Source organism: Pan paniscus, chromosome 18, assembly GCF_029289425.2.
Source record: "Pan paniscus chromosome 18, NHGRI_mPanPan1-v2.0_pri, whole genome shotgun sequence".
Taxonomy (NCBI): Eukaryota; Metazoa; Chordata; class Mammalia; order Primates; family Hominidae; genus Pan; species Pan paniscus.
In genome coordinates this window covers 60,124,091-60,139,017 of record NC_073267.2, presented here as the reverse complement: position 1 = coordinate 60,139,017, position 14,927 = coordinate 60,124,091, and the positions used below count along the sequence as shown (strand labels likewise).

Here is a 14,927-nt window from a genome sequence, read left to right as displayed (position 1 = left end):
CAGATAAGTACATGGACTTGGATAAATGTGTAAGAATATCATCAGTGGCATTGATCATGATGGCCATCCTAGGAACAACCCAAGTGTGCATCAAAAGACAAAACAAAAAATGACAAATGGTGATGTATTTAAATAATGCAGCAACAGAAAACCAAACACAGCATATTCTCACTCATAAGTGGGAGTTGAACAGTGAGAACACATGGACACAGGGAGGGGAACATCACACGCTGGGGCCTGTCAGGGGTGGGGGCCAAGGGGAAGGAGAGCATTAAGACAAATACCTAATGCATGCAGGGCTTAAAACCTAGATGATGGGTTGATAGGTAGAGCAAACCACCACGGCACATATATACCTATGTAACAAACCTGCAGGTTCTACACTGGTATCCCAGAACTTAAAGTAAAATAAATAATAATAATAATGGAGCAACACAACAATGGAAATGAAAAAAAGTATCTACACAGAAATGCATCAGTGAATCTTATACCCATAAATGTTGCATGAAAGAAGCAAGGCACTGGAGAATACACACAGTATGCATGGTTCAATTTATATAAGATTCACAAATGAGTAAAATGAAACTGAATTGTTTGGGGATCTCATAGGTGGTAAATTTCTAAGGAAAAGCCAAGAAGTAACCCCCATCTGAATCAGGACTGTGACTGCCTCTAATAGGGAGGAAGGGAATCATGGCTCAGAAAAAAACACATGGCAAACTTCTGGGTGAGCCAGCAAAGTTCTATTTTTTTTTTTTTTTTTTTTGTCTGATTTCTGTTTCTTGCCTTCAAGGCCACAAAGATGGGTGGGCATGAATCACACCACTGCCCTGGGGTTTCGCTTCCCTGGGACTTTCTGTTGGTGGTGATGGATACAGCTTTGCTCAGAGAAAAGGCACCAGATGGAACTGTAATTCTACCCCACTGCTCTTCTATGTCAGTCACTGGCTCTGTGTCCCACCAGCTCTGTGATCCAAGCCTCGGTTTTCCCATCTGTTCAAGGGGCATGACGGCCCCCATCATGCCTAGCTCATAGAGTAGAATAATGAATGTTAAAGGGCTCTGGGAGCTAATGCCTGAATTCCAGAGATCAACGGGGACTCGAAGGACAGCCAGACCTCTGCAAGGCGGCAGGGAAAGTGAGGCTGAGCTAAATCCCACAGGGCTGGCCCCACACCGCCTTGCCCTTCCCTGCGCTACCCGGAAGAAGAGGTGGGTACAGCTGGCAGGCTGGCAGTTGAGTTCAATATACCATGTTTCACCAGCCAATGGGCTGGGGCGATCAGAAGCAGGTCACACAGCCTGTTTCCTGTTTTCAAACGGGGAACTTAGAAAGTGGCAGCCCCTCGGCTTGTCGCCGGAGCTGAGAACCAAGAGCTCGAAGGGGCCATATGACACTCCTCCCGGACCCCTGGACACACACAGCCCTGGAGACTGGAGGTCAGTATTTGATTCCAAGCTCAGCTGTCCTCTGCCTGCTGTGGCCTGAGTCCCCTTCTCCTGGGGCCCTGCCTGGCACCTGCTGGGGGCAGGGTGGGAGGGGGAAGAGTTAGTGACAGCCGCTGTGTCTGGAGCTCTCCTTAGCACACTGAGGCAGAGGAAGGGACAGCTCCTGGACCCTCCATCACCTCCATTCCTTTTGAAATGCTAGGCGCTTGTACAACCCATCTTGGGCCTGGAGAATAAGTCACCACACCTGTGTTTCTCAAAAAAACAGTGTCAGGGAACCCCTGCCTCAGCATAGCCTTAGAGGACTCATGGAAAATGCAGAATCCAGGCCTGTTCAATGGCACTTTCCTATGTTAGCAGCCAGGAAACCTGCTCTTGAACAAGCCCCTGGGATCCCACCCCCACCCCACCAGGGGATTCTTACACACACTGGGTTGGGAGCCCCTGGCTTTGGCAAGGCTTCTCAGGTGAGCGTCCAGTTGTTGGAGGGTACCCACCCTTTCCCCAAGAGAGGCAGCCACACATCCAACATCCTGGGAGCTCTGTCTCCCAGAGTGGGCCACGTGCTTTATTTCACCCCCTAGAGGCTCATCCCCCATGAAAAGTCCTCTGCAGGCCCTCAGAAAGATAGTGTGGCCTCTGTGTGCCCAGCAGAAGAAGGACTGGACTTGGTAGTCAGCTCTTGGAGAGGGGGGTGGTTAGGACACCTGGGGACAGGAGGAGGAGAATGACTGTCTGTGCACACAGGGCTGGAAGGTAGAGGGGGCTGGGAAGCTGGTCTGTCCCCTGGGCCAACCAGAGGCCCCCAGGCCAACAGCAACAACACTTTTAGTATTTTGTTATAAAGTCAAGAAATCTTTGCTACAGAGGGTGAGGAGAGGGGAGGAAAGGGCCATGGAACCGTCTATGTGGCTATCCCCAGGGAGCTTTTAGAGTGACAGGATTGCTTTCCCATTTCACAGATGAGGAAACTGAGGCCTGGAGAGGGATGGGAAGCTACCCACGGCCCCATGGATACACCAGTGCACAACTCTTTCCTTCCCCCTCCTCTTTAAATGGGTGACTCCCAGTGAAACCTGTAAGAGACAACCATAAGGGAGCTGACTGTGGCTGCTGAATTTGATTTTATTCTAAGGCCTGGTTTTATAATCAGCTTTCTCAGTCTTTACTGGAGTGTCAAGCCGAGGCATCATTTCTAGGGTCTTACAGGGTCTCTGGGCCAATAGTGCCCTGCTTCTGACCTGGAGCCAGCTGCCTGGTCATGAAAGCAGATCTGCAAAGGCTGGGGCCCCTGAGGCCAAGGCCACTCGCCATCACCCATTTTACAGAAGTGCTGAGCATAGGAGTGCCCTGGGCCCCCAAGAATCCCAGCCACCAAGAATCATGTAAACCATCCACTGTCTCACTTAGGCACCAGTCAGAATGTAGGGAACCCACCCCTAGTCATCCATCATCTTATCAACAGGACGGGGCTTGTAGCCACATTTATCAGGTGGGGAAACTGAAGCCTAGAGATATTAAAGCACTTGCTTAAGGACACACGGTTGGTCAGGATGGAAGGCGATGTCTCCTGACTCCCTGACAGGCACAAGAGACAAGCAAGAGGTGCCCGTGACGGCATGCTCAAGAACATGCAGCCCTGGGCCAGCCAGGCCCCTGCTCCGTGCCTCTGTTTGCCCATCTGTAAAAGGTGAGGTTGGATCGAGGGTCCCTGAGGGCCGTCCACTGGATGGCTGTGCAGAGCCATACGGAGAAGGCCCCAGGGTTCCTTTCACCCGACACAGCAAGCACTTCCCCCTGAAGTGCAGGCTCCGGGCCCCAGCTGACCTCCCCTCTCCCAGGCCAGGGGCTCTCACCCCTGGAGCAAGGGAAAGGCGCTGGCTGTGCTCAGGGACATGCATGACTCCCGCCCCCATCTGTGCTCAGGGGGTGCCAGGGAGGCACTGGCTCTATCTTTCTCTAGGCCGTAGTCAGCCCAGGGGTTCAGACCAAGAGCCCAGAATCCAACAGACCAGAGTTCAAGTCCCAGCTCTACCTCTGTGTTCCACTGGCAGCTTCCTCAGGTCATTTGCACCTTCCTTGTCTTGAATTTCCATGCCTAACCAGTATACCAGCTACTCCCTCCAGCCGAGCTAATGTTTTAATTGTCCCTTTTTCTAAGTTGTCTCAAACATTTGTAATTCTATTCCAATCCACCTTAATTTAGTCATTTATTTCACAATTATTTCTGGAAACATCTAGCACTTACCAGACACTAAAAGCAGGGGTACTACACAGTCCCTGGGATGGACAGGGCCCTGAGCTGAGGCTTCAGAGTCTGCCTGACTGAATCCTCACCCCAGCCTTGTGAACGTGGGTTCTGTTATTATCCCCAATTTATAGGAAACAGAAGCACAGAGAAGTTGAGTCACTTGCCAGCTACCAGGTCATCCCTTCCACTTATCCGGGTCACAGACAGAGTTATTATGTAAACCGGATCCCAGCTGCCTGTTCTCCCTCCCTGAGTAAGGTGGAGAGAATTCTGAAGTCAGCCCAGCCTGGGTCTGTATCCTGCCCACCACTCACCAGCTCCTCATCTTTGGCAACTCTAAGTCTCAGTTCCCTTATCATAAAAGGGAGATGTAAACAGTCCTGAGTGCAGACAGTGTTCAGGTTAGTGCAAGAGTGTGTGTTGGGTGTGAAGTGCACAGCCAGCACGTCACAAGCACTGGAGACAAATTCAGCTTTGCTTGTTGTGCACACTCACCAGCTGCGTGACTTTAGACTAGACCTCAGTTTTCTCATCTGTTATGTGGCGGTAATGATAGACTTTTGTGAGCATTAAACTAGATTAGGGGCTATGGAGAACCTAGGTGGGTATGAATTGGGTATAATAAGCTATCAGTTAATTTTGCTGATAGATAGATAATTGATTGATTGATCGATAGAAGATTCATACCAGTATCTACCTGCTCTGAACACTGACCTTTCTTTTTTTCTTTTTGAGATGGTCTTGTTCTGTCACCCAGACTGGAGTGCAGTGGCATCATCATAGCTCACTGCAGCCTCAGTCTCTTGGGCTTAAGGGATCCTCCTGTCTCAGCCTCCCAAGTAGCTGGGACCACAGGCGTGCATCCTGGATAATTTTTTTTTTCTAGAGACGGGGTCTCACTACATTGCCCAGGCTGGTCTCAAATTCCTGGGCTCAAGTGATCCTCCTAACCCAGCCTCCCAAAGCGCTGGGATTACAGGCATGAGTGGCCATGTTCAGCTTGAACACTGAGACTTCATTCGCATGTGTAACATAAAACTGAGTATCTAGACAAGCCAGCATCTTTCTTTCAAGTAATCACTAAAGCCAATACTTTTACTTGAAATCATCTCATTTAAAACTCTGAGCAATACGTAAGGATCACCTCAATAACACATGGATCATCACAATAGGTGAAGGGTCTTCTCTGCCTTGGAGTAACCTGCCCAGCAAAGGGGCAGACCCAGATTTGGGATCTGGCAGCTGGGAGAGTGGGGAAGGTTGAGCCGTGGGGCCCTTGTCATTCCCTCTGCCTGCCAGGAGGGGGCATGACACAGCTCCTAGGCACCCCAGGAGCCACCGGGAACCCCAACTGGAGGGTCCTCACTGTTCTCTTGTTCCTCTGGCAGCCTTGGAGCATGGCAAATCCAGAGCACCCTGGGAGCCCTGGCTGCATGGGACCCATAACCCAGTGCACGGCAAGGACCCAGCAGGAAGCACCAGCCACTGGCCCCGACCTCCTGCGCCCAGGACCTGACGGGCACTTAGGTGGGCTTGAGGCTTGAGACTCGGTCTGGGGGAGAGGTCTGAAGACATTCAAAGTACAAATGTGGGTCACTTTGGGGGATGCAGCAAGAGGCCCGGGAAGCTCTTGTAACTTGGGTTATCCCAAAGCAGACACTGAGACACAGATCTAGTGCAAGCTGTTTATCCAGGAGACGGTCCTAGGAGTCATGGCAGGGGAGTGGGAATGGAAGGAAAGGGCAAGAGGCCAGGGCAGGACATCAGTGAACAGATAGGCACGGTAGGTGGCTGAAGCTCAACCCCAGCGGGGGTCTTCTGGGAGACCCTGGAACATATCTCTGGGTTGTCCTATCCTAGGGGTGAGGAAGCCGGGCTGTTATCTACCAGTCCTGCCCTGCATAGGAGAAGGGACTCTCCTGGGCCTGCTGCTATGGCCCTAGAAAGCCCTCAGGGAAGCCAGTGGCATGTTCTGGAAAAGTGGGTGCCAAGAGGGCATGGTCCAGCCTGGGGCATGGACAGCATCTGCTGTAGTGCCATCTCCCAGAACAAATCTTTTCTTACAGTCCTTCGAGATGCCCTATTCAATACCTGCTCTGTTCCTGGCCCTATGCAGGGCACTGGGGAAACAGAAACAGGAACAAATCAAACACTGCACTAGTCCTGAGGTTTGGTAGAGAAACAGATCAGTGAAAAATAGTTACACGTGCCACGAGAAATAAATAAATAAAATAAAAAAGCTGTAGGAACAAGGTGGGAAGCTCTTACTCTAATGCTAAGGGGCATTTGCAGTGACGTGGGGGCTGGGTCTTGAAGGGTAGACTGGAAAAGAGCTGGGACCCATGCCCTTTGCAATAAAATGCACAATTATTTGTGCTTCTTAAGAAGCTCAGAGTGGCGCAGGGCTCAAGTGGGGTTTAAGAAACACTGTGTTCGTTTTTCAGGCGTGGAAATAGACGGTTGGATGCAAAGCAGAGCAGTGCATGTCCGAGAAGAGCCCGGCATGTAGGCAGTTAGATGAGAAGGTTAGGAAGGGCCAGCCCGCTGAGGCTGGAACATAACATCCTCATCACTGCCTCCCCTGCCCACTGATGTGTGCTCAAGGAGTCGTGGCGACAGTCACGAAGTCAGGGCTGCAGGGAGCACAGAAACACACAAGCCACCGTCTCTGCTTGTCCAGAGCAGGGATTTCACCATGGCCAATCTACAGACCAGAAGTGGACGATGCAAAGTGCCCGCACCGCATTCCACAGCTGTGAAACCACTTGGGGGTGATGGGCTATTTGAGATTGTCGGTGGTAGGGTGGATTCTGCCAGGCTGGGCACAGAGTTCTGTCTGATGCCCCAATTGGGCCCATAAATGGCGGGGTGGGAGAGAGGGATATTCAATACTCTTCAGGAGTTCTGATATGCCATCTCAGATAGACCCAGCCATCTCCCCAAACCCATGCCTCGAAAGTGCACTGACCGGGTGCAGATCCTTAAGGGTGTTGTCCTTCCAGACACACACAGCGGCCTGAGCTCCAACTCCAGCATGACCACGCGGGAGCTTCAGCAGTACTGGCAGAACGAGAAATGCCGCTGGAAGCACGTCAAACTGCTCTTTGAGATCGCTTCAGCTCGCATCGAGGAGAGAAGAGTCTCTAAGTTTGTGGTAAGCAGAGATTGGGAAATGGTGGAGCCTCTTTCACTCTGCTTCCTTCCTGGCCCTGAATAAGTCTTGTAGAGCCTCAGGTTTCCCAACTATGAAATGGGTCAACACACTAACTCACAGCGTTCTTCTGGAGAAAATGGCCAAAGAGCAAGATTTCAGGCTCAGCACCTGCTAGGGTCTGTGAGGATTCGAACCATATAAGTCATATTTCTTGGTCCCAAGAAGGAAATAGCCCAGTTTAATCCCATCTTATCAGGTGTCGGTCACCTGTGTCCTTTCTTCACCAATTTTGCCATATCACTGTATCCGTTATAATTATTATTATTTTTTTCTTTAAATTGGATCACTTTTTAAAAACATGAGGCACATTTATTTCAAAGAGAAATACCTTAAATGGAAAACCAATATCACATGGCACAAAGCAAAAGTAACATACTAGAAAAGTCGATACAAGGAAAGTCAATACAAGGAAAGCTATGTGCTGTTATTAAATTCTAGCTGGTTACTGTGGCTTCGGGAAAGCCCTGCGCCTGGGAGCTGCTCCTCTCCCTGTTAGAATGGAATTTTAGTTTGTGTTAAGGGATGTTAAAGACTGCCTAAGAGCCACACTTCATCCTTCTCCTTCACTTACCTGGGACCAGGATAAATAACATAGCTACCACTGAATGCCAATGGCATGCCGGGCACAGCTCCATGTGGTTTCAGTGCATTAACTCATTTAATCCTCACTGGGTGAGGTAGGCACTATGCCTATCCTTGTTTTATGAATGAGAAAAGTGAGACTCGGAGAGGTTAAATTACTCATCTAAAACCACACAGCTAGACCATGGTAGGGCTATAATTACAACCCATGCAATCTGGCTCTGGAGTCAGATGCATGGGTTATAATGCCCTTAATATATAATTGCCCGTAATCAGGATTCTCTTGAAAGATGATTGAAAAGGATTGATCTTCTTACCATATAACGGCATCACCAGTGTACCTAAATGATGTTATATTGTACCTAAAACTAATTCCCAAGTGTGAAACATTTGGAAAACACAGCATCTCAGTTCAGAAAACAGAGGCCCAGTTTTAGCAAGTAAAGCCAAGAGGGACCCCAGCAGCCTGCAGGGCAGGACCCTCTGCCCTTTCTCCTCCCAGATGTCCCCACCTTGCTGTGTTGTTGTTCCAGGGTTGACTCAGCTGATGCCAATAGCAATTTAAAACAGAATTGGGCCAGGTGCAGTGGCTCATGCCTGTAATCCCAGCACTTTGGGAGGCCCAGGTAGGAGGATCACTTGAGCCCAGGAGTTGGAGACCAGCCTGGGCAACACAGCCAGACCCCATCTTTTAAAAAAAAATCAAAAAATCTGCCAGGTAGTGGGTGTGCCTGTAGTCCCAGCTACTCAGGAGGCTCAGGTGGGCAGGTCAATTGAGCCCAGAAGTTCAAGGTTGCAGTGAGGTATGATCGCATCACTGTACTCCAGCCTGGGTAACAGTGCGAGACCCTGTCTCTATAAACAAACAAACAAACAAACAAACAAACAATTGCATATAAGGATCGCCCGTTTTCAGGGCATGCTTTACACCGGCCTGGTTAACTTTACTCTGGGTGTGCTCCGTCCGCCGCAGCCCCCGCCGGGAGGTGGCCACAGCTCTCTCTGGTTGCCCCCTAGGTGTACCAAATCATCGTCATCCAGACTGGGAGCTTTGACAACAACAAGGCCGTCCTGGAACGGCGCTATTCCGACTTCGCGAAGCTCCAGAAAGCGCTGCTGAAGACGTTCAGGGAGGAGATCGAAGACGTGGAGTTTCCCAGGAAGTACCTGACTGGGAACTTCGCTGAGGAGATGATCTGTGAGCGTCGGCGCGCCCTGCAAGAGTACCTGGGCCTGCTCTACGCCATCCGCTGCGTGCGCCGCTCCCGGGAGTTCCTGGACTTCCTCACGCGGCCGGAGCTGCGCGAGGCTTTCGGCTGCCTGCGGGCCGGCCAGTACCCGCGCGCCCTGGAGCTGCTGCTGCGCGTGCTGCCGCTGCAGGAGAAGCTCACCGCCCACTGCCCTGCGGCCGCCGTCCCGGCCCTGTGCGCCGTGCTGCTGTGCCACCGCGACCTCGACCGCCCCGCCGAGGCCTTCGCGGCCGGAGAGAGGGCCCTGCAGCGCCTGCAGGCCCGGGAGGGCCATCGCTACTATGCGCCTCTGCTGGACGCCATGGTCCGCCTGGCCTACGCGCTGGGCAAGGACTTCGTGTCTCTGCAGGAGAGGCTGGAGGAGAGCCAGCTCCGGAGGCCCACGCCCCGAGGCATCACCCTGAAGGAGCTCACTGTGCGAGAATACCTGCACTGAGCCGGCCTGGGACCCCGCAGGGACGCTGGAGATTTGGGGTCACCATGGCTCACAGTGGGCTGTTTGGGGTTCTTTTTTTTTTATTTTTCCTTTTCTTTTTTGTTATTTGAGACAGTCTTGCTCTGTCACCCAGACTGAAGTGCAGTGGCTCAATTATGTCTCACTGCAGCCTCAAACTCCTGGGCACAAGCAATCCTCCCACCTCAGCCTCCCAAGTAGCTGGGATTACAGGTGCACACCACCACACCAGGCTAATTTTTAATTTTTTAGTAGAGACAGGGTCTCTCTGTTGCCCAGGCTGGTCTCTAACTTCTGACCTTAAATGATCTTCCTGCCTCAGCTTCCCAAAACACTGGGGTTACAAGTGTGAGCCACCACCCCTGGCCTGGGGTTCATTTTTAATGGGAAAAGCCACTGGGGGCTCTAACTCGCTGGGTGACTTTGGACAAGCCCCTCCTCTGGTCCTCAATTTCTCCATCTGTATTGGACAGAGGTGCTCCTGGGACCCCTTGGAAGCCTCTGCTTGTGTCCCATGTCCTCTTGATGCCAGGGCCACTTCATCTCCAAAACACAAAACCAACTGCCAAAACCGTCCAGAGCAGTGTCCACCCCACCAGTGTCTTTGTGGGAAGCTGGAGAAGAAGTTTACCTCACACATTCTAGACAAAACTTAGTCCATTTCCTTGAAGACAGTTCTCTCCAGCTGCTCCAAGGCTTTTCTCTCTGTTCCTTCCACCTTGGAATTGCTTTAAAATATTTCCATCCATTATCCTAATACTATCTTAGTATTCTAGCCCTTCCCCCTTACCATGTAGACCTGACAAAGCAAAACAAAAGCTCACCTAATGCCCTCAAGAACAGCCTCTACACACACACACACACACACACACACACACACACACACACACACAAACGGTGGGAGTTGTATGCCATCCTTTTGAAGGGTGGGAGGACCCTGGACCAGAAAGCAATAATGGCATAAGATTCTGTGATACCAGGCATTTTTGGCAAGGAAAGTTGCCAACAATTTTTCTGGCTGGGATGGCATAGCACATTGTCTAGGGGTGGATTTTCATTCACAAGGCAGCTGTTCCCTGAATGGCTTCCCTGGGTTATGTAGAAACAGCCCGGGGAGGAGGTGATACAACATACTTAATGGGGCCTCTGGGCAGAAAACAGACTGAATCCTCAACACTGCCCCTTTTGAGGGTCTGTGATCCTGGAACCTCTCTGATGGACTGGGATGCCCTTAACTGAGGTCTGCTGTCTGGAAAGGACACCACAGGCCCAGAATGAAGGGGCATCTGGACCAATGACCTAGATTCAACACAGGGCTTGGAGCTGGTGGTACAGGCTGGTTTTGGCCCAATATGTGTTGGAGGCTGGAAGCCCCTGAAGACCTAAACTGCTTGGATGAGCTTATTAGGGTGAATTAATGAGTCTGTAATTTGGGAACCTTAATGTGAGACACCACTTAAGGAGAAGAACTTGGCCCAGCAAGTGATCACTCTAGAAGTGGACAGCTATGCACTAGACTGCACCAGAATCTGTTCAACAGCGACACCTTGTGGTAACAACTGTAGACGCCCCATCAGGCTGGATGGGAAACTAGAAACAGACTGTCTCATCTTTGGACAGATATCCCTCAAATCTCCCAATCTACTCCAGGGAAAAGACACTTCAAGTGAGAGATATTGGACTTCTTGAAAATCTAGGCCTATGGAAAATTAAAGTGTTAAATGGAAAAATTAAAGAGCTATGAGTCTATTTGTAATGATGAAACAGATGATATTGATTTTGTCAGTTATTTCTTCAAATCTAAAATGCTATCAACAATATGCAACAAATGTTTACTAACAAAGAAAAAATACCCAACATGGACAGTTTAATGGGATATTCCAGCAAAAAAGCTGGAAAACCGAAGAGTTAGACCCCCAATATGAGGGTTAACACCAAATAAGCCTGTTGTACAGGAGGGGACATTAAGGAAATTTGCACAAACTAAACTTGGCACTGGGTGGAGTACAGGGAACTTCCTCTGAGAATTTGAACTGCAAGCGGGCACTCACCCATGTTTTAGGGCTGAATACACACAGCATGGGCCAAAATCCCTCAAGCAGAGAAATCATGTTAAAGTGGTCTCAGGTGGAGGTGTTCCAGGTGCCTCAAGACCTGGAGATCTTTAGGTCTTCCCTGGGGCTGAAGGATGTCAGCATCAAGCCAGGCCTACAAGAAGTGTAGGATCCTGTTGAGTTCAGAGGTGCTGAAATGTGAAAAAAAAGTCATCTCAAAATCACAGATAGATGATATGTGTGGGGTGTTGTGGGGGGCGGGCTTCCCACACAGTGCACAGGAAATGGATTTATTCAGGCTTCCCAAAAAGGGACTGGCCACATGGGGCAGCTTCAGGACCATCACCTTGCCTCTTCCCGATGACACTCAATGCTGCCCCTCCTCGTGCTTCTGGCAGCCTTGGCCTGAGCATCCATGGGAGTTTCTTCTGGCCATGGACACTGCATCTTCATCCACTACAAGTTGTCTGATGGCCTGGGATGGCCTGCCACAGCCAGCTCCTCCTGGCATCTCCCATATGCTGCAGCAGTTAGAGCCCACTCGTTCCTGGGGTTCCTGGAACAAGTCCTTGAATTCCTTAGGCCCCCACCTCCAGCAAGCTTTCCGCGGGGCCCACTGCAGCCCCACCGGGGTACCCCACCTCCCTGTTTGCCTGGGCCCTCTCCCACGCCACCTGTATTAGTCCTTGTTTCTAGGGGACTTTAGAGTAGTGGCAGCTGGGACTGAACATTCTTCTCCTGACCCCTCAAAAGCTGGGTCCACAGGAGAGGTGAGGGGGTACCTGACCTCCATACCCAAGATGGAGCCTTGTTAGGAACACAGAATTTCAGGCCCCACCCTAGACCTGCTGAATCGGAGTCTGCACTTTAACAAGAGCATCCCCCACTGCCGCAGGTGACTCTTACCTGCATACCTCAAAGGTTGAGAAGCCCAGTGTTGAACTGACTTGAAGGCACCTCAGTGAAAATCATCCATGGAACTGGGCCGTCTGTGGTCCTGGGTTCATCCCCATCCTTCTCTTCTCTCCACCCGGGCCCTCTACCGTACAGGTGCCTCATCCCAGGGGACTGCAGATGGGACTACCATGCCAGCCTCACAACCATACCTGCAAAACCACTCTGGGCATTTGGACTGGAGCTTAAAGGGGTTCATTCCAATGAAGCCCTCCCTGCTGCAGCAGCCACTCCCCCCCACTGGCTGTGATGGAGTCCTGGGGTCTCCACTTTGAGCTGGAATTAGGTATCCTCATGAGACCCTGTCCCCTGGGATGCCGGCAGTTCCCTGCCAAGCCCACAATTGAAAACAAGCTCTGCAAGCAGCTCCCTGTGCGGTAAAAGTCAGGGCTCCCCAGGCCTACTGTGTGACCAGGCACTGCCGGGCCATTGATAGCACCGTCACTCCAGCTCTGCTTGGGACATGTTCCTATCCCATTTTTCAGTTGAGGAAAATGGGATCATTTGTAACATTGTAACCTGAGGGGGTTAAGTGACTTGCCCAGGGTCACACAGCTAATAACTGGACCAGGAAATTAAGCCCAGGCTTTAATTTGACCCAAGCCCTACTTTCCTTGCTGAGCCCCACATTAAAGGATGTGGAGGAGGGGGGAAGGGATATGTTCCTGGTCCCCTCACCGAAATGGGTCCTTGATATGGTTTGGATGCATGGTGGTCACCTCCAAATCTCATGCTGAATGTGACTCCCAGTGTTGAAGGTGTGGCCTGGTGGGAGATGTTTGGCTCATGGGGGCAGGTCCCTCATGGATGGCTTGGTGCCCTCCCCGTGGTAATGAATGAGTTCTCACTCTGTTAGTTTACATGAGAGCTGGTTGTTTAGAAGAGCCTGACATGGCTCTTGCTCCCTCTCTTGCCATGTAAGTCACGAACTCCCCCTTCCCCTTCCACCATAAGTGGAAGCTTCCTGAAGCTTCACAAGAAGCAATGCTGGTGCCATGCTTCTGTACAACCTGCACAACTGTGAGCCAAATAACCCTCTTTTCTTTATAAGCTACCCAACCTCAGGTATTCCTTTATAGCAATGCAAAATGGACTGACACGCCTTTAAAGATCATTTCACTCACCTCTGTTTACAGATGGGGAAATCAAGGCCTGGAGAGATGACTTATCCAGGGTCACGTGGCGAGACAGGGACAGCACCAGAACCAGACCCGAGATGTCCACGTCAAAGTGACATGCTCTGAGAGGCAGCACACACAGAATAACCCTGCATCCAAATTCCAGGAAGCTCTTAGGGGTCATCCAGCTGACCCTAGGGGTGCAGGGTCAGCGCTGAGGCCTGGGCAGGGCCGCTAGCCTCCCTGAGCTTTCTGGCTTCAGGCTGGGAGGCACAGTTCAGGGTGGACTGTGACCCCTTGGCCTAGAATGCCCTTAGCTCTGCTCTCTAGTGGCTGTCCCCATAGCTGGAACTCTGCTTTGGAGCAGCAAAACCAGTTCCACCTGCTGGTAGGGGTAGGTTGGCTCTCAACACATCCCCAGCAGGCCTCTCTTGGGCTCAAAAGCCAAGCTGTGCCCAGCCACGTCTCCAAATGCTTCCTGGCCCCCATGCAGCAACTGCATTTAGCTGCCTTCCCAGAACTTCCTGCATGCTCACACTGCCCTTCCCTCTGGGGCCCAACAATGCCACAGCCTGTTCTATCAATCACCAGCTGGTTTCCTTTGAGCAGTCTCCTTTTACTTATGCACATTTACTTGAAAAAGAAACTTCCTATTACTATCCTAAATGGAAACTCAGAATCACTTGCTATAATTAGAAAGTAGCTATAAAAATAAACACAATGAAACCGATCACTGTTATTATACCCTAACCCGCTTTTACCTGAGACAGGCCCTGAGCCTGAGGCCGCTGGTAGACTTTTGTTAAAAGAGAGAGAGACAGAGACAGAGAAATAAGCATTAGAGACCTGCAATCACCAAGCTGAGACTTCTCCTTGATTTACTCAGAAGGACTGGAAAATGTTGTCCTGCAAAAGGAGGTAAGTTTCTCACCACGTAGCGCTGATCATCCCGTGTTGCCTGTGCGTTGCTGCAGACCATCTGGGGTCTTGCCCAAGCACCCTGGAGACTTTGCTCCCTGGTTTCCTGGTCCCCAAGTCGAGTGTTCAGCCCTGTGTGCTCTCCAGCTCCTAAGTCGTGGGCCTGGTTTCAGCTTTGATTGCCCACTCTTGGCTTTCAACCCGTAGGCTCCGGCTCCTGACGCCACACCCTGATATCAAGACCCTCAGATGGAGCGAGCGTTCTGGGCTCGTAGAAGCCTGAAGCCGCAGTATGTCCTTGAGTGGGTCCCCCCCACCCATATAGCTGTTGTCCCCATGGTAAGATCAAGAAAATGCCCTCCCCTCCAAAAGTCCCCACGCCGAGCCCCCATCTGTCAGCTCCCAGATTCGGCCCCCTCACTAGCTCCAGGCTGGGAGGCACAGTTCAGGGCAGACTGTGGCCCCTCAGCATAGCATGGCCTTAGCTCTGCTGTCTAGTGGCTGTCCCCATAGCTAGAACTCTGTTTTGGAGCAGCAAAACTAGTTCCACCTGCTGGTAGGGCTAAGTTGACTCCCAACATGTCCCCAGCGTGTTGGTGTTGGGAACCTTGATCTAGCTGCTCATTTTCTCAGTAACCAAAGATCCCTGGCACTCCTACGATGTCTCAGGCCTTATCTAGAGC

At 51.1% G+C, this 14,927-nt stretch overlaps 1 protein-coding gene across 3 annotated transcripts; it reads left to right on the top strand.

Moving 5' to 3' along the window:
* Window positions 1–316: 316 nt before the first annotated feature.
* On the top strand, window positions 317–14,637 carry SNX20 (sorting nexin 20). 3 transcript variants are annotated; one of them, XM_034940142.3, is made up of 4 exons: window positions 317–1,440; window positions 5,089–5,227; window positions 6,703–6,854; window positions 13,345–14,637. In XM_034940142.3, the coding sequence occupies exons 2-4, from the start codon at window positions 5,098–5,100 to the stop codon at window positions 13,450–13,452; spliced, it is 390 nt and encodes a 129-aa protein (XP_034796033.1). In that variant the 5' UTR covers window positions 317–1,440; window positions 5,089–5,097; the 3' UTR covers window positions 13,453–14,637. The 3 variants fall into 3 exon arrangements, with proteins under 3 accessions (XP_034796033.1, XP_034796032.1, XP_003819862.2); XM_003819814.7 differs by lacking the exon at window positions 13,345–14,637 and adding an exon at window positions 8,514–10,966 and having other exon boundaries at window positions 325–1,440; XM_034940141.3 differs by lacking the exons at window positions 5,089–5,227; window positions 13,345–14,637 and adding an exon at window positions 8,514–10,966.
* The last annotated feature ends 290 nt before the right edge of the window (window positions 14,638–14,927 follow it).